Here is a 19,091-nt window from a genome sequence, read left to right as displayed (position 1 = left end):
CACCTTTTTTTTTTCCCTTCTTTTCCTTCCTTTTTTCCCTACTACTTACTTTTGCATTTTATATTATAAGCTAATAAAAAAATGGGAAAATTGACCAAAAGACCCCTAAGCAAGCAGAAATCTCAGCTGTGGAACTCTGGGAAATGTAATCTATGCATCTTAAAGTTTCCAAGGTTGAGTTGTTAACACTGCTCCAAGGGCTTACTATGTCCGTGTTGCTTTAGGAAATTTTCTACAGTATAAATTGGGTTGTTGTTGTTTTTGCAATTAAGAGTATGTTATCAGTGACCTACATGGATATATTGACTTCGAAAACAGAATCTTGCCTTTTAAAGCTTCCTTTGGAAAGAGGGAATTGGAACAGCTCTGCAAATTCCCATGTGTTTTGATAGAGATGCAGAGTTTTGAGTATCGATATTAAGTCGTTTGTTTTTTATCTCCTTCCTTTTGTTTAAGTCTCTCTCTGTGTGTCTCTCCTCCATGCAGGGTTTCTGTTCACTCCTTTGTACTGTAGCAACATGACAATAGGCCTTCTCAAAACCCAATCAGCTTGCTACAAAGGAAGTGGTTATGAAAAATAGGACTACATAAGGTACACCACCAACTGTCATATTGTAAGGAAATGTGTCTTCATAGAGCACCAGAAATAGAAGACTGCCTATTATATCTTTCTCCATGAGATGAGTATTTACAGACACTACTTGATGCATTTATTTGTTTTATATCCTCCAAGGCAGATGCATTTAGTCCTTACAACTGCTAGGTTTAAAGTAAGGGCTGTTCAATTGAGAATACACTAAATATTTAACTTGTTTTGTGATCTGGATATTCAATCTCTCTATCAATTCTATCTTTTGTTATTCAATCATATTTTTCACTAATATTTTAGTTTTATCTTTATTTATTTTCAATCCTGCCGCTAGCCCATATTCTTCAATCTCTCCTATTAGCATGGGCGCTGTTTTCAATTGTTTCTCCAAAATGAAGACCAGATCATTGCAAATTGTTATAATTTATACTCCTCCTGTTTTATTTTCATTCCCTTTATTTCATCATTATCTCTAATTTTTCTATTTAAAATTCAGGACAAACAACAGTGGCAACAGCGGACATCCTTATCTAGTTCCTTTTTTAAAATACTTATATTATCTGTCAAATCTCCATTCACCATTACTCTGGCAGATTGCTCATGATATATTAGCTCAATTATTTTAATAAATCTTTCTCCAAAGCCTATCCGTCTCATTTGTAATATCATAAACTGCGAATTTACATTGTCAAAAGCTTTTTGTGCATCTAGAAATGCCAAAGCCATTTGTTTCTCTGAGTGTGTTTCCTAATACGTATTTAGGATTATTCTCATATTGTCCTTAATTTTCTTCTTGGGCAGAAATCCATTTTGATCAGTATGTATAAAATTATTTAGGTATCTTTTAAGTCTTTCTGCCATTATTGAGGCAAATATCTTATAATCTGCATTTAGCAAGGAAATAGGTCTGTAATTTTAAATTCGTTGTAGGTCAGTCTCTTCTTTTGGTATAAAAGTGATATAAGCCTCTGTCCATGAATTAGGTATTTTAGTTTTTGACAAAACCTTGTTCATCACCTCAAGCATTTGAATACTTAGAGATTCTTGTACAACTTTATAAAATTCTGCTGGTAACCCATCAGGGCCTGGCGCTTTTCCAGTATTTTGTCTGTTTAGTGCTTCTGTCAATTCCATCATTGTTATTTTCGCTTCAAGCATTGCTTTAATGTTCTCGGTATTTGGAGTAACTTCGCTCCTTGCAAGTATTGTTTAACTTTTTCTTCTTCCACGTTTTCTTGATTGTGTAGTTTCTCATAGTATTTCTATACTATCTCCTTTTTCTTATCATTTCCATAACAAAATCATCTATTAGTTGGGTTATCTTTTCCTTTCTCTTTCTCTTCTCTTTCTCTTCTCTTTCTCTTTCCTTCTTCAACTTCAGCAACTGTTCTTTATGTTTTAGCCTCCAGTCCCCTAATAATACTTTCTTGCTGTTCTCTGTATTCTTTTAGAGCCTCAACACCTTTTTTTACATTGTGGGAGACCAAAATTGGATGCAGTATTCCAAGTGTGGCCTTACTAAGGCATTATAAACAGATATACTTCATGTGATCTTGATTTTATCCCTCTGTTAATGCAGCCTAGGACTGCATTGGCTTTTTGCAACTGCAGCAACTGGTCCACAATAGAAGTGTCCTCTCATATTGTTTTATGGTGTCAGGGTGGGATTCTACCGGTTCTGTCAAGTTCTATAGAACCAGTTGTTACAGTTCCCAGTTGTTCAGCCAACTGGTCAAAAGGGCCCTGTTAAGTCGTGGGAAAGAGTCTCGAGACCAGGGTGACTTTCTGCTCTTTATTTAGTTCTTAAAATCTGCTCTAACCACAGAGCCGCGGCAGTCTCTTTTATAGCGGCTGCTCGCAGCTCGCGACCAATGACGGCTCCTTGAATCTCCCACCATCCAGACGGACCAATTGCAAGGTAGTAATATGGTCCAATCAGAATAGGGTAAATGGGCCAATCAGTAAGCTGTATCAGTGGAACAATCAGATTGCAGGATTACAAGTATGTTAATAAAGAACCGGCCCCTCTTTGCCTGGCCCTGCCCCTCTCCACCAGCTTCTACACTTACTGCCCAGTCAGTCCTTATCACGAATGTGCAACATCACATGCATGTGCGACAAGCTGACTGCATTCTAACCCAGCTCCTCCTTATCGTGGCCATGTGCCATCACTGCCTGCAATCTGCCTTCGTCCACCCACCAGGCAGCCATCGCTGTCTGCCTTCCACCATGATCTCCCTAGGTAAATGAGGCTCTTGATGCAAGTTGCCCCATTCACCTACCCTGTTGCCACTAGTTTCCTTTTCCCCCACTTGCCTTTTGCCCCCCTGCCCGTCACCTTCCCCCCCACTTGCCTTCATGGGAGAACACATGGAGCAGCTCCGTAAGCTAGGTGGGGTCAGTGGCTGCTTCTTTCCCCTGCTGGTCTAGCTGGGAGAGTGAGAGAGTCTTTCTTGGAAAAGCAAAAAGTCTGTGCAAGAAAGACTTTGTTGCTCTCCCAGCAAAAGCCGCAGGAGAACATGTGGAGAGGCTCATGTTGGGTCCAGCGGGGTCAGTGGATGCTTCTCTCCCCTGCTGGTCTAGCTGGGAGAGTGAGAGTTTCTTTCCCAGCACAGTAACATTTAGCTTTGGGTCCTGCAAGTCCACATCCGTAAATGGTTCCAGAAGGGAGGGGGACTTGCTGAACCCAAAGCAGCAACTCCCGGTTGCTAAAGTAAATCTTGCGGTGCTGCACAAGATGGTTTCCATTTCCCAGGGCCCCGAGGGCCGTCCTCCCAAACCACCACCGCCGCCACTCCTAAGCTCGCCTTCAGGAGGTTCTTGTTTTGTTCCCCAGGAAGGGCTCCCTTGTGGGGGGCTGTGTCCAGGGGTGGGATTCAAATTTCTTAACAACCGGTTCTGTGGTTGTGTCCGCTTTTGTGGGTGTGGCTTGGTGGTCATGTGACTGGGGTGGGAATGGCTTGCTGACTGGGCGTAGCTAGGTGGTCATGTGAGTGGGGTGGGCGTGGGCAGGTAGTCATGTGACTGGCAAATCGAATGTAAGTGGTCTTCACTTAATGACCAGTTGCTTAGCAAGTGTTCTAATTTACGACTGACCTGCACAGAGCTACATGGCCTGTTTTGTGTGTTTTGACAGCCATACAGACACACATATGACCAGTTACAACATCCCACACAGTTTTGTGACTGATGTTTTCTATTTTTTGCCAGTTTCCAAGGCCTGGGAAGCTCTGGAGAGGGCAGGGCGAGGCCCAGGTATGTGGCCATGTGACTGGCAAACCAAATGTAAGTGGTCCTTGCTTAATGACGAGGACCTCACTTAATGGCCAGCTGCTTAGCAAGTGTTCTAATTTACGACGAACCTACACAGAGCTACTAGGCATGTTTTTGGTGTTTTGACAGCCACACACAGACATACACACAGACATACACACACACACACACACACACACACACACACTTCTACCCCTGCTATTCTTTGATTCTCTAAGGATCCCTTGCTGGAGCAGGGGGTTGGATTAGATGACCCCCCAAGATCCCTTGCAGGCCAGCTGTAGATTGCTGTGCTACTTCAAAGTCTTCTGAAGTCAGGGTTTATGTCCTTCCTTCCTTCCTCTCCTTTTTTTCTCTCTTCCTCTTTCCCTCCTTCCCTGTATTTATCTATCCATCCATATATCTCATTTATTTTCTCTTCTCTTCTCTTCTCTTCTCTTCTCTTCTCTTCTCTTCTCTTCTCTTCTCTTCTCTTCTCTCCCTTCCTTCCTTCCTTCCTTCCTTCCTTCCTTCCTTCCTTCCTTCCTTTCTTTCTTTCTTTCTTTCTTTCTTTCTTTCTTTCTTTCTTTCTTTCTTTCTTTCTTTCTTTCTTTCTTTCCCTTTCTTTCTGCCCCTTCCTTCCATCCCCTTTCTTCCTTTCACTTCCTTTCTCTCTCCCTATTTCTTTCTTTCCCTTTTCTCTTTCTTTTCTTTCTTGTATCTTTCTTCTCTTTTTCACTCTCACTTTCTCTCTCTCTCCCTTCTCTCTTTCCGTCTCTTTCTCTCTCTCTTTCTGTATCCCCCCCTTTCTATCTCCCCCTCCCTCTCTCCCTCTTTCTCTCTCTCTCTTTCTGTCCCTTCCTCCTTCCCTCTCTCCTTCTAAAGCTAGGGAGCCCACCAGAAACACACACACACACACACACACACACAGGGGTGAATTCTCCCAGTTTGGCCCTGTTCTATTGTACTCTGCCTCTCAGATAATAAGCCTGCAGGCAGGGACTGTGCTTTGTGCAGGGTCTTTAAAAAATACATACAATCAACAGAAACAAAAGAGGCAGCTTAGAAACAAGAGGATGCTCAGAGCTGCCCCAGTTCTAGAGAAACATAGAATAAGAACAGCCCAGAAGAAAGGCAATAGCAGGAAGGAAGGAAGGAAGGAAGGAAGGAAGGAAGGAAGGAAGGAAGGAAGGAAGGAAGGAAGGAAGGAAGGAAGGAAGGAAGAAACCACCCTACTGAGGGCTTCAGAATCATGCAGTCTTTAACATTTCACATTGCTGACCCTTCCCAGGCCCAACTGGTGCTTCTTATTGCATCGACAGTATATGAGGTTCAGTCCCAAAGATGCTCCTTCTCCCCAGGAGCCCAACTTTCAATTCTGAATGGATACTTCTGCACCCTTTCACTCTTTGTTCCTCAATATCCTTCTTACATTGGATCACAAGCTATTGAACCAGATTGGGCTGGAGGGGCGGGGTGACAGCCAGCCAGGGGTAGGATTCTCTTTTTCGCTCTCCTTCTTTCTCTCCCCCCATTTCTTCTCCCCTGTCTCTTTCTCTGTCTCCCCCTCTCTTTCTCTCTCTCTTTCTCTCTCCTCTCCATCTCTTTCTCTCCCCTCCTTCTCTCCCTGTATTTCTTTTTCTTCCTGTCCTTTCGTTCCATCCCCTCTTTCTTCCTTTCTCTCTCCCTTTTCTTCTTGCTTTTCTTTCTTTCTCTTCTCTCTTTTCTTTCTTTCTTTCTTTCTTTCTTTCTTTCTTTCTTTCTTTCTTTCTTTCTTTCTTTCTTTCTTTCTTTCTTATTTTTTTAGGGGACTGGAGGTTAAAACATGTCGAGAATGGTTACTGGAACTGGGTATGTCTAGTTTGATGAAAAGAAGGGCTAGTGGTGACATGATAGCAGTGTTCCAAAATCTCAGGGGCTGCCCCAAAGAAGAGGGAGTCAAGCTATTCTCTAAAGCACCAGAAGGCAAGACAAGAAGCATCGGGTTGAAAGTGATCAAGGAGAGAAGCAACCTAGAACCACGGAGAACTTTCCTGACAGTTAGAACAATTAATCAGTGGAACAACTTGCCTCCAAAAGTTATGAAAGCTCCAACACTGGAAGTTTTTAAGAAGAGATTGGATAACCATTTGTCTGAAATGGTGTAGGATCTCCTGATCAAGCAGTGCATTGGACTAGAAGACCTCCAAGGTCCCTTCCAACTGTTATTCTTTTCTATTCTAACCAGATCATGGTTATCCCAAAGGTGATTTTTCAAGACCCAATAGGTTTTCTTGGTTTTTCCCTGAAGATGTTTCTCTACTCATCCAAGAATCTTCTTCAGTTCTGACTGGATGATGGGGAATGAAAGGATTTATATTCATTACAGACAGCTGGTCATTTGCATTATTTTGCATTTGCGTTATTTTAGAGAAATTACAGTACTATAACTAAAACTATTTTGCAGTTGAGTGGGTTATACAAATTTGATATAAGATTAAATATATTCAGGTTACATCAAGAAAGGATTTCTTTATCAGCCTCCCCCCACCTTTCTTCTTCCACTGAAGAAATGACAGATACATGGATCTGACAAGACCTATCTTACTGTTGAAAGCACTCTTAGCAGCTTACAAAATGATAAAAGGATAGTTTTGGTTGTAGTACCACAATAGTACGTAATAAGTACATAGTTCTACTGAATAGTAGTAATAGTACTAATAGTACATGTAGTTCTAGTACCACTTCAGAGAGTGTTAGTAAGACTGCACTTAGAACACTGCATCAAGTTCTGGTCAGCATATTATAAAAAAGATTTTGAGAATCTGGAAAGAGTGCAGGCAAGAGCAACAAATATAATTAAGCGACTGGAAATAAAACATGAAGAATGGTTGCAAGAATTGGGTTTGTCTACTTTAATGAAAAGAAAGACTACGGGAGATATAATAGCAGTGTTCCCATATTTGAGGGGCTGCCACAAAGAACATGGGGTCAATCTATTCTCCAAGGCACTAGAAGGCAAGACAAGATGGATGGAAACTAATCAAGAGGAGAACCAACCCAGAACTAAGGAGAAATTTCCTAATGGTGAGAACAATTGAGTGGAATGGCTTGTCTTCAGAAGTTGTGGATGCTCCATCACCAGAGGCTTTTAAGAGTCTCCTGCTCGAGCAGGGGGTTGGACTAGAAGACCTCCAAAATCCCTACTCTATTCTATTCTATTCTATTCTATTCTATTCTATTCTATTCTATTCTATTCTATTCTATTCTATTCTATTCTATTCCATTCCATTCCATTCCATTCCACTCCACCCTACCCTACCCTACCCTACCCTACCCTACTCTACTCTATTTTATTCTAAATTTGTGATCCATGAAATCACCCTTGGCCAATAAAGAATTCTATTCTATTCTATTCTATTCTATTCTATTCTATTCTATTCTATTCTATTCTATTCTATTCTATTCTATTCTATTCTATTCTACTCTACTCTACTCTACTCTACTCTACTCTGTTTTATTCTAAATTAGTGATCCATGAAATTTGGCCAAGAAAGAACTCTACTCTACTCTACTCTACTCTACTCTACTCTACTCTACTCTACTCTACTCTACTCTACTCTACTCTACTCTACTCTATTTTATTCTAAATGTGTGATCCATGAAATCACACTTGGCCAATAAAGAATTCTCTTCTCTTCTCTTCTCTTCTCTTCTCTTCTCTTCTCTTCTCTTCTCTTCTCTTCTCTTCTCTTCCCTTCCCTTCCCTTCCCTTCCCTTCCCTTCTCTCCTCTCCTCTACTCTATGGAAGGTCACAACTTAGATCCAGGTGACCTGTATTGTTGTATGGTGTCCAGAAGATGGCACTATAGACTCAATGAAATGCCCATCGATCCTCCAGGAGGATGGTCATTTAAACATTGCCAGGGAAATTCTACCTTTTTTTTTTTTTTGCAAATTTTGCTGATACAACCTGCTGTTGTTGTTTTCAAAAGCACTCATTATTACTTTAAATTGGACCCAGAAGCCAAGTTGCAGCCAATGCAGCAACTTCAACATAAATATGTTTCTGTCCTGTTGGAATTGTCCCATTAGAAACCATGCTGCTACCTATTGAACCAGCTACAAAGAGTTGTAGCCATTTGTTTAGAGGCTGTTCGGATGAACAATGGCACTGAAGAACTGACTCTCCTAGCACATATGACCATTGCAGCATATCAGTAGACTGAATAATCAGAATTGGATGGATTTCAGCAATGTTCTTTCCATGTGATCGGTTGCAAATCTCTTTTGAATCCTTAGGTGCAGTGTGCCATTGGGACCATCAAATCTTTGAATGGCCTTAGGTGATAAAAATAGCACAAGGAGATGCATGCAACCCTTAGCTTTCAAGAAACAAAGTCAAGGCAGTGTCTAATGTTTTAGAAATCTTGCAGACAAATCTTGTCAGCTAATGGAGAACCTCATGACTCATAATAGATTCCTACAATTAGTGGTGCCCAATAGATTTGAACAAAATAACCTGGAGAGAGGATGACTGAATAGCTTTCCAAACAATTCCTACTTTTAATTTAAGCCGCATGTTAGTAATCAAGCTGGAACATAATTCTTCTCCAAATAACTTCTCTCTCTTCTAATCAGGAAAGAACTGTACTACAATTGAACAATTAATAAATGGAATGACTCATTTCCAGAAATTGTGGATGCTCCAACACTGGAAATTTTTAAGAAGAGATTGGACAACCATTTATCTGCAATGGTGTAGGGTTTCTTGCTTGACCCGGGGGTTGGACTAGAAGACCTCCAAGGTTCTTTCCAACTCTGTTATTTTGTTATACTTCTTTGTCTACTTAACTTTTCAGTATGAAACAGTGCACCATACCTGAATTCAGAACTTCACAAAAGGTAGCACTGATGATGTTATCTAGTTGGGCAACAAAATGTCTACAGGAAAACAGTCAGAGAGCACCAAGGACCCCTCATGTCATTCCTAAACTACAAATATTCTCCTTTATTGGGGCATATGTCCACCTTAATATTAGCTGGGCCTTTGGTGATCTTAACAGTCAATAGTGTTAGTAGAAGTTAAAGATGGAGAAAAAAATGTGTTCCCTTTGCATCTTTGTGCAAATTTATCCATTTTGCACCTTCTGGTTTGCTATGCAAATTCAAATTGTCTGCATGCTTGTGGAAACCCCCATTTTTATTTTATTTATTTTACTTTTATTTAAAATATTTATGTAGACATCCATCTTCTAATGAACTCTGGGTGACTCTCAATCAAAAGTTAAAGCAACACATAACATCATATTAAAATTATTAAATTAAACAGAATAAAACATTAGAGCCTTGATGGCACAGTGGTTAGAATGCAGTACTGCAAACTACTTCTGCTGACAGCCAGCTGCCCGCAATTTGGCAGATCAAATCTCACCAGGCTCAAGGTTGACTCAGCCTTCCATCCTTCTGAGGTGGGCAAAATGATGACCCAGATTGTTGGGGGCAAATATGCTGACTCTGTAAACCACTTAGAGAGGCTGTAAAGCACTGTAAAGCAGTATATAAGTCTAAGTGCTATTGGTATTAAAATGTTAAAAATGACAAAGATTTGGTGCCAAGTCAAAATTCTAATGAACAATTATCCAATCTTCTCCCAGTGCTTGGAGGTCTTTAGAGTTTTATGGAAAGCTAATAGGGTGGAACCTCAAGGGGCAAGGTATTCTATAGGGCAGGGGCTTCCATGAAAAAGGCTTACTTCCTAGATCCCATCAGATGACAGTATTCAGGAGAGGGGAGTAGGAGTGTGCCACTATAGGCCAGGTAGATATCCTTGGGGAAAAGTGGGCATATAGTTAGCATTTTCAAGGTGAAGACTAGAACTTTGAATTGTACCCAGAAAGAAACTAGAAGTCATTGCAGCTCATGCAACAAAGGTATTACATGGATAAATCTAAGTGCCCCTATCACTATGCATGCAGCTGCATTCTGAAGCTGTTCTGGATAGTTTTTGTGGGAAGAAAAATCCACTCCAGTTCTAAGCCAGGAGAAATACACCGGAAATGTGAAATGGAGGCTAACTACACTGGAAATGTAAAATGGAGGCTGACTACCAGGAAAGAAGATCTCTGTTTATTTGATTGCCAGAAACTTTAGTGACAGCATAAATGTTTCTGGGGTAGATGACAAGTTGGCTGAGTGAGTAAATGGATCTTTATAAGGTTCTGGAGTTTTGCGATTGAGATGCTCCATGGGGGTTGTGCAATGTAGCGAGCCTTGTGTCTTTTGCTATACTAATGTTGGTGGGTTAATTCTATTACGTCCTAAAGGTCATCCCTGTTCTTAGACTCTGGTAAATTCTCAATCCCATCAGCTCCAGACGTCTGGAAGAGTTGTGTCTGAAGGCATTTTATTTATGAATAGATTGGCCCATTCTTTCTTAATAGGTGCTAAATATCCATCTCTAAAGACTTGAAGTTTCTGCTGGAGGCTATGGCAGGAAGACTGTGGCTGCTTTCTGCCTTTAAGAGCATATTTCTCCATTTCTCCTTTGGAAAAATATAACATTCTGCCTCTTTTAATATTACCCAAAATATTTCCTTCTTGGAGGTGGGGTGGGCTTCCCACATCTTAAAGAACAGTCCCACGTAACAAATATTGCAATATGCAAAGAGAAGAGACCAAGACATGAGTGACTGTGAACAAGGCCTCCTGGTCCAGGAAAGTGCAAACCACAGCTTGCTGCCACCTGCTCCTTGTGGAGGAGTTGTGAGTCCAAGAGTGACCTCCAAAGTGCCCACCAGCTCAGTCCAGAGAAGTGCTGTAAAATGTAGAATCTTTAACAGGATATGAAATAGTATATAAGCTGAGCATGAATTTAATTTAAGTCTGTACCAAAAGTTATAACCCGGGGTTAAGCCTCTTTCTAAAAAGAAGTTTTATATTTTTTATGTTATGTGTTTGTTAGTTTATATTTGTTTATTGAGGAGTAATACTGGATAAGAACATATGAAATAGTAACAATATGAAATATAGTAAGATGAAATATATGAATGAATAAAACTGAATAGAAATAAAGGAAGAAACAGTAAGAAGGTGGAAAACAGTAATAAGATATGAAGTTGAATATATAAGATGCTTATTAAGTTATGTGTGGAAATGTGATAATTTAGAATTATATTGTACTTAAATGAGATGTCTTATTTGTTTTGTTAAGTAGTTGTCGGAAAAGATGTCTTATGTTCTTATGTCTCATGTTTTGTTTGTGTACTGTTTTTTTTTTTTTGAAAATTAATAAAACTTTATAAAAAAAAACTATATTATTTGCAACTTTACCAGATCTTGAAAAGCTCAACAGAATCAGATGTGGTCAGTATCTAGACAGGAGACCTCCAGACAATTCCCCAGTCAGAGGCTAAAATAGGCAGCTTCAAGAAACATCCAGAAGATGACAATGGCAAAGAACTTCCAAATTTGTGGTCAAACTTGGAGTTCAGGTTGATATTTCTACATGCTCATTATTTTAACAGATCTTTTCGTTTTACAGGAATGCTCGAAAAATAATCCCTGCTACATGAAATTAGACTTTCCTGGGGAAAAAAGAAAGAGGAAGAAATGCATTCAAGGTTGCAAGTTGAAACATTTACCTATATTCTCTCCCCTCATTTTCTCCTTAAATTCCTCTTCAGCCTCCAGCCTCCACCCCACCTCTGTTTACACACCCTCATCCCTCCTATCGACCCCTCCCAAACTCTCTTGCTTGACTCTCTGCTTTTTTTTTTTTTTTTTTGCTTTGCATCTTTCCAAAGTTAGCTTCACTCCGAGCAAGAGGGAGATTGAGACAGGGTGCAAAACCTTTCCAGCTGAGAGGCTGCCTCCTTCCTCTCTTGTCATTTCTCTTTGAATCTGACTTTTTTTTCTTAAAAAAAAAAGAACAACTTGTAAGGAGTGACTTGGACTCTTATGGATAGAAGAGAACATTTTTTTTCCAGCTGTCTTTTTCATTTGAAAATTGTCCTTCACTTTTGATTGGACTTAGTTTGCTTTCCATTGCAGGCTGTAAGTCTAACCCAAAGGGCTGGACTTAACCTGATTCTCCAAGAACTGCCGGAAGATTTCACCCACGTAACAGGTAAGAAGCAACACATGGGAGAAAGAAGGTGCTTGAGAAATTTTGAAGGTGATTGTCGCTTGCTTTTTAGTAACACTTTTGGTGGGAAACACACCAGATTTTATTTCCAGCATGGATGCAATTTATCCGTGCGTGCGTAGAATAACAAGAAAAGGACGGGCCTACTCTGCCTTGAGGAAAGAGAATCCAGAGCAGGTGAATGCAGGCATTGAAGCCTGTTTTATTAGATCAATCGAAGCGAGATAGCCACTGGTAGCTGCTCTGATGTTTTGACACAGGGCATGTTCTCAATGTGTTTCGGGAGCTACTTTGATTGAAGATTTCGGTGACAAGCTGCACCTTTTCAATTAGATTTGTAGGCTACCTTCCTGTTCAGAAAGAGCACAGTGAGTGTCTGTAAGGATGCTCAGTTGTTCAGGTCTTGGTTGTCCCTTGGTTTTCAGGAGGCAAACTGAACTGCCTTGTTTTTCTTTGAAGATGTTTCACTTCTCATCCAAGAAGCTTCTTCAGAAAAAGGTTGTCCACGAGTACACAACATGTATCATTGGCAAATGGATGGAAGATAAAAGCATCAGGTGAAGGTACTGCATATTGTTCTTGTATAAATGAACATTTAACTTTGTTATATGTACCTAAACTGAAATTTAATTTATTATCCGTAAGGGCTTTAGTTAATATTGGTTATGTAGTAACCTTTAGGGGAGATGACTGTATAATAGAGAAAGAGGGTAAAAGTGTCACTGCTACTTTAAAGAATGATTTATATGTAATGCATGATGACCAGTTGAAGATGGCTAACTCAATTTATAACAATGTTAAGCCACATGATGAATGTATACATTTACTACATAGATGTCTAGGGCACATTAATTTCAAAATGCTCAAACAAACTGTTGAATTGTCAGAGGGAATAAAATTGAAACCTTGTAGCAAGTATTTACACTGTAATTCTCGTAGTCAAGAAAAGAGTAAGGTTACTCCAGCAAACAGACTAAGTGGGTTTAAGACCAAGGAACCTTTATAGGTTGTTTTAATTGTTCCTAAGAAACCAAGCTTAGGAGGTGCCTGTTATATTTTGAGTATTATGGACCATTACTCATGATATGGTTTCTGCTATCTTATGAAGAGAGTGTAAGTGTATCTGTTTCCTTCTGTTGGAAAGTATTGCCGTTGCTCCATTTCTTCTAATTGACTGATATTACTGGATTTAATGTAAGTCTGATACTAAACTGTTTTTGACACTGGAATTTGATATTTGGATTATCCCTGGATGAAAACTAACTGATTTTACCTATGAATGACTTTGGACAGCCTATTTTGAACTTTGCTTAAACTTTCTGGAAGTAAAAACCTACATTTACTGTACATCTAAGCACATTCTAATATTTTTAATAACATTTTCCTCTGTAGGGATCTCTTCATTTTTCCACTGCTGTGCAAACACAATTCTTGCTCCCATTAGTACATGTCAAATTAAATACGTTTTCCCTTTGTCATACTGATCTGGTAATATACCCGTGAAAAATATCTCTGCTTGGAAATCTACATGCTGTTTGATCATTTATTCTAACCAAATATGTATTGTAGTCCAATATGTTTTTTGCAGAAGGACCACATCATTGCAGTCCAGGGTTTTCAAACTCAAGGCCCGCTATGTGGTTAGATCCGGGCCATCCCAGTCTACTCATGTTACTTTGGCCCAGTCTACCCAATGCAGAGAGGAAAGATCAAGCCAGTGAAGCTTCAGCCCAGTCTACCCAATGCAGTGAGGAAAGATCAGGCCAGGGAAGGCCCGATGTCCAGGTATAACTGCCAAAACTTGAACCCAGGATTGAGAAAGCTTGAGAAGAGCCTGCAGAGTCAACTGTTGAATCAAGATGTTTCTTCTTTCAGGTGGGCATAATGGAGAAGGGACCTGCCATCTTTCACCCAAATCCCCCTCCTATTTTTCAAGGCATCTTCCTCTTCCCCTCAGCTTTCCCCAGAGAGAAGAGAGGGAGGGATGGAGCAGCCCTGAAGTTGAGGTTTCACTGAGGAAAGATTCAATTGTGGGTTTCTGAATGTGAGATTAATACCACGTTAAGCAATCCATCCCGTAATTCAACAAGGATTTCTACCTAATCCTGTTCATCCCAGCATCACAGCCTGTTGGACCCTGGAGAAAGACTCTCTAACTGGGGGTTTTGTGAAAGGGATGTTCTGAGGGGGGAAATCAATAAGTCAAAACACTTGAATTGAATGCTGAGCTTTAATTGATTCTCAAACTACAGAACTATCAGAAGGAAACTTACAGAACAAGAGAAAAGGGGAAGATGTTGAGGTGTCAAAGACAGCAGAGGAGAGAGGGATGATGGATCATCTGGTGGTAAAGGCCACAATCATAAATTTTCAAGGATGGTCCATGATGGATGAGAGCAAATCTCAAGGAATTTAGCCACTTGTAGAGCTACTTGTTGCACAGGTCCGTACTGCAACACACAGGGCGGATTCCCCCAGGGCAAGAAGTACCACATCCCCTGGCGGTTATCGCATCTGTGAAGAAAGCACAAAGCAGAATGATTATTTTAAAAAATACCAAAGAACAGATTGGCAGCTGTTGCTGAACAAACTGGGAAACCCACACTGAACACATGCACGAATCCCCTCCCAGTAGGAAGGCAGACCTCCAAATAGATAACAGATAATAGATAATCAGAATTTGAAGGGACCTTATATGTCATCTAGTCCAGTCCCCTGCCCAACCAGGAGACCCTACACCATTTCTGACAAATGGCAGTCCAATCTCTTCTTGAAATCCTCAAGTGATGATGCTCCTACAACTTCCGAGGGCAAGCTATTCCAGTGGTTGATTGTTCTCACTGTCAGAAAGTTTTTCCTTATTTCCAGGTTGAATCTCTCCTCATTCAGTTTCCATCCATCCTCCTTCCTCCTCTACTCAAAACTCAGGAGTAAATGAATGAAGAAGAGATTTTTTGGTAAGTCCCGTGTTTTGACATGACTCAGGGGCCATGGCACCTTTCTTGGATGTTTCATGGCTTCATCCAATTTCCCTCAATTACAGAACAAACCCTCCAATGTACCAGCATTTCCCTCCCCCTTTCTCTAAAGAAGGTTCCCCCCTTCGGTCTCGGCTGTTGCTGAGAAAGATGGGGCACCCCAGTCCAATCCCCCCTTTTCTTGCATTCCTTAGACTGTCCAGCAACACGCCATGACTTCAGGGGAACCCAGGCATGGCACAGACAAGTCCTACCTGACCTTCAACTCTCAGGTGCATTTGGGAGCTCTAGTTTGGGTTCAAGAAGAAGAAAAGCTTTGAGAGAAGATAAGAACTTACTACCATGAGTTGCAGGAAGAGCATATCGATAGCAAATGGTCTCGTGTGGTTTACAAACCACAGTATCATGATAACCCTTGTAACATGTTAGGGTGTATCCTGGATAAAAGATATAAAAAATAGAAATATTACTTTGATATTTATTTTTCTGATTTTGTAACTTTATTACATATTTGATGATAGATCTTTTCATACAAGGTGACCTGAGAAAACTTCCCTAGAAAGATCAAATGGTCTAGAAATAGGAAACCTGAGTTCCACCCCACCTAAGGCATGAAAGCCATCTGTGTGACTCTGGGCCAATCACTAGAAGACAGTGAGTTCTAGTCCCACTTTAGGCATAAAAGACAACTTAGCAACTTTGGACTATTTACCCTCTCTCTGCCCATCCTACCTCACATGGTTGTTGCTGTGGGGAAAATGGGAGGAAGGAGTATTAGGTTTCTTCGCTCCCTTGGGTCATTACAAAAATATATAGCTATAGCGATTAGACTTTTGCACCACTTCACAGTCCTTTGCAGCCTCTCTAAGCAGCCAGCCAGCAGAAGGCAGAATTAGCCTGCAGTACTGCATTTTTAGAATTAGCCTGCAATACTGTGCCACAATAGCTGGGATAAAAGTTTGGGTAAAGAAACCTAACCTGTTCTGAAACAGGCCATGAAATGAAACCTAAGTAGCTGGTCTCTCTGTGGAAGCTAAGCAGAGTTGTCCTTGGTTAATCTTAGGATGGGAGACCCTCAATGTTTTATGAAAGTTTGAGGAGTCTCAGAAATCCCAGCAGTGGCTTCCGGTTTGAGCTTCTTCAGCGACAGACCAAAACCTCGTCTCTCTGAGGCTTTGATTCGTTCTCGCCACTGGAGCACCCTGAGCTGGCTGGTTTCAGGGCCAAGCCACCCCGTAGAGGTGGTGAAGAGGGGGGAGATTGCCTGCAGGGTTGAGTGCCGCATCTCTTTCTCCCCAGCTGACCATCACTCCCTTTCCCGAAGGCAGTTGCAGTGGTGGTCAGAAACAGCCACCACAAAGAAGAACTCGATTGGAAAAGAATGTGCAGAAGGAAGATAAGAAGAGAAAGTTTTGGTTGACCGGGTCAAACAGCAAAAGCAACAAATAAGGTACCCTGGAATTTAAACTTTACAACATTTCTAAGCTGAAAATGCAAGTCAAAGGGATAATAAAGATTTCTGGACATTTAAAAGTTTTTAAAAGCAGGAGAGGAGAAAAAAAAAGAATAAATGGGCGGGATCTGGAAAAATTGAGGAGATTGCCTGGAATTAAGGAATGCAACTGTAATTAAAAGGAATTTACAGTGAAATTTTAACAAGATTCCTCAAAGATACATTTTAATTGAAACTTGGTAACAAAATAATAGGAAGAGAAAGTGGACAAAAGAAGCAAGTAGAAACAGCCTTGGATTATTTGGATTATTTGGTGATTTTTGGTTTTTGCATCTAGATGACTAAAATTAACCGGGTGGTTGTTTAAAAGTTTTTAAAATGGTATCGCTCTTAGAAGAACTGAAAATGGAATGTAAAAAATGGAAAGAAGATGCACAAGAAGGGAGAAGTTCTTTTGGCTTTGTGTTTCAATTCTTAGAAATGGAGATCTGGAACTATGAGAAGCAACAAGAAACCCTTGCAGAACAAGAAGATTGGGACAAAGAAGAAGCCATCTTTAATGATCAAGTAATTTTCAGTGGGGGGAAAAAAGAAAAGGGGGGAAAGAGAGTGAAAGGTTTAAGACTAGAAAAAACAACCAAAAAGAAGAACAATTTGAAAGATAAGTATAATATTAGAAAGCAACAGAAGAGGAGGTTACAGATGAGAGAGTTAGAAGTAGAGAGACGAGGGGGTAAAAAGGGGAGGGAGAAGAAGAGGGGGAAGAAGGCAAGGAAAAGAAGTTGTAAAAAACAGAAACAAGAAATGGAGAAACACAGGAAAGATATAAGGATTGTAACCATAAGCTTGTTTAGAGATAATGGGTGAAAATTTAATTGCAAAAGGGATTCTGCAAAGGTATATAAGATAGCATTGTTATATTACAAATAGAAATAATTTTAGAAAATATGATGATGGAAAAATATTTACTGTAATGTAATGGGGTGTTTGTTAATAAATAAATGAATTAAAATGATTGAGAGAATTAAAAGGGAACATTTTTAATTATTAGTAATGATTTATAAAAATGTAAGTGACAAATATGGAAAAAAAGAATTAACTATGGAAAGTTATAAGTGTTCCCATGTATGATATTTAATTGAAAAGAAATGTTAAAGATGTTAAGATTTTAATGCATATTAATGATAGAATTGAGTTGGAATGGAATGTGTGTTTTATTTACACACACACACACACACAAATATATATATATATATATATATATATATATATATATATATATATATATATATATATATATATATATATATATAATATAGTCTCTATTTTAAGAACGTACCAAGCAGATCTCGATTGGAAGTTATGTATAATATTGAATGCTATAATCTTAAAGGTATACATTGAAGCTTAAATAAGAGTTTGAATGGATAAAATAAAAGGATATAAAGATGTCATACTCTAATTGGTAACTACAGGGAAAAAATTGCTTAATAAGAAAAGATAATGTGAATTTGAAACAGGAGAGACAAAAGTATAAATATAATGATTTGAATTGAGATGAGATAATTAAAACAAAGTTGAGAAAATTAAAAGAGGGGAAAAACATTTATAGAAAATATAAAATGGTAATAAGATATGGAATAGAATATAAAAATGAGCATGAAATTGAGTTTTGTGTCTGTATGAAGAAGTGATAACCTGGGACCATGCTATTTCCAAGAAATCCCAGCAGCAGCAACCAATGTCAGGTTGATGTTGAGGAACATCCAGGCTTGACTTGAAGGAGGAATCTCTGGTTCCCTTTGGCTGTACCATCCAAAATTCTGAAGGATGGCAAAGCCATAGAGAGGGGAGCAGAAACATTTTTCATCTCATTCCCTGGAGTAATCCCATGGCAGAACTCACTACGCAAAGGAACCTCTACTTTCAGAGGCAGTCTAACCCAGAATGCCAGGCTGGAAAAGCCCCTGTCTCAGGGGCAGCTCTCCAAACAGAGACCTCTTCTCCCCCAAAGGTTCCCATGGACCCTCCTAATGCAGACTATAACAGTGAGAAAGTCCCACCACAAAGAAAGGACCACAACTGCCTCAAATACCCTCCCTTACTCTGCCCTTTGTTCTGGATTTGATTGCCACCCATAATCAAGGTTTGGTGGCCTTACCTAAGTCCAGGCACATGATTGTCACCATCACCAAGGTCAGCAGTAGAGTTTTCATCTTGCGATCTTCTCTGGAACCTGCAAAATGTAGCCCAGGATGGAAGCAGACACTTATTTATACCCCTCTGAGATCGAGGTGGGTGAGTGGGGCTAGATATCTAGGATATCTAGAGAGTGACAGGGAGATTCAGTGGGAAAGGGGAAGGCCGGGGGTGTGGCTTTTTTGCCCCCAACACCAAAACGGAAGCCAGATCAGATCAGGTGAAGAACAAACCATTCCTTGTCTTCAAGGTAAACGCTTCTCTTCTGCATACAAAACCTGGGCACCTGGACAATTGGCATCTTTTCCTGTATTTATACAAGATTATACAATCCTTACACAACACAAAATTAAACAAAATATCCCTCTGCAAGTTCAGCGCCTTCCTATTTTTATTTGTACTTCACTTAACCAAGTGAGCAGCTTCTCTGAATCTTCTAACTTCTCAGGTTGCTACTGTGGATCTGCCTTCCTTCAAGAAACATGGCCTTCTTTG

At 39.9% G+C, this 19,091-nt stretch overlaps 3 protein-coding genes across 3 annotated transcripts in view; 2 read left to right on the top strand and 1 right to left on the bottom strand.

Annotated features, from left to right (window-relative positions):
- Positions 1-19,091, top strand: part of LOC148126469 (uncharacterized) — a 77,558-nt gene that overhangs the window by 30,725 nt on the left and 27,742 nt on the right. The gene's annotated exons all lie outside the window — the stretch shown is intronic.
- LOC148126470 (short neurotoxin 1/5) lies at positions 14,183-18,644 on the bottom strand. The gene is made up of 3 exons (XM_087931760.1): positions 18,559-18,644; positions 15,283-15,381; positions 14,183-14,480 (listed from the first exon to the last, which is right to left on the bottom strand). The coding sequence occupies exons 1-3, from the start codon at positions 18,611-18,613 to the stop codon at positions 14,395-14,397; spliced, it is 240 nt and encodes a 79-aa protein (XP_087787886.1). The 5' UTR covers positions 18,614-18,644; the 3' UTR covers positions 14,183-14,394.
- Positions 15,284-19,091, top strand: part of COL22A1 (collagen type XXII alpha 1 chain) — a 257,920-nt gene continuing 254,112 nt past the window's right edge. Inside the window, exon 1 of the mRNA XM_087931748.1 lies at positions 15,284-16,394. The gene's annotated coding sequence lies outside the window, so the exon portion shown is untranslated. The remainder of the gene's footprint in view (positions 16,395-19,091) is intronic.

Source organism: Pseudonaja textilis, chromosome 3, assembly GCF_049901715.1.
Source record: "Pseudonaja textilis isolate UNSWEBS1 chromosome 3, rPseTex1.2, whole genome shotgun sequence".
NCBI classification, from domain to species: Eukaryota; Metazoa; Chordata; class Lepidosauria; order Squamata; family Elapidae; genus Pseudonaja; species Pseudonaja textilis.
This window is presented reverse-complemented; position numbering and strand designations above follow the sequence as displayed.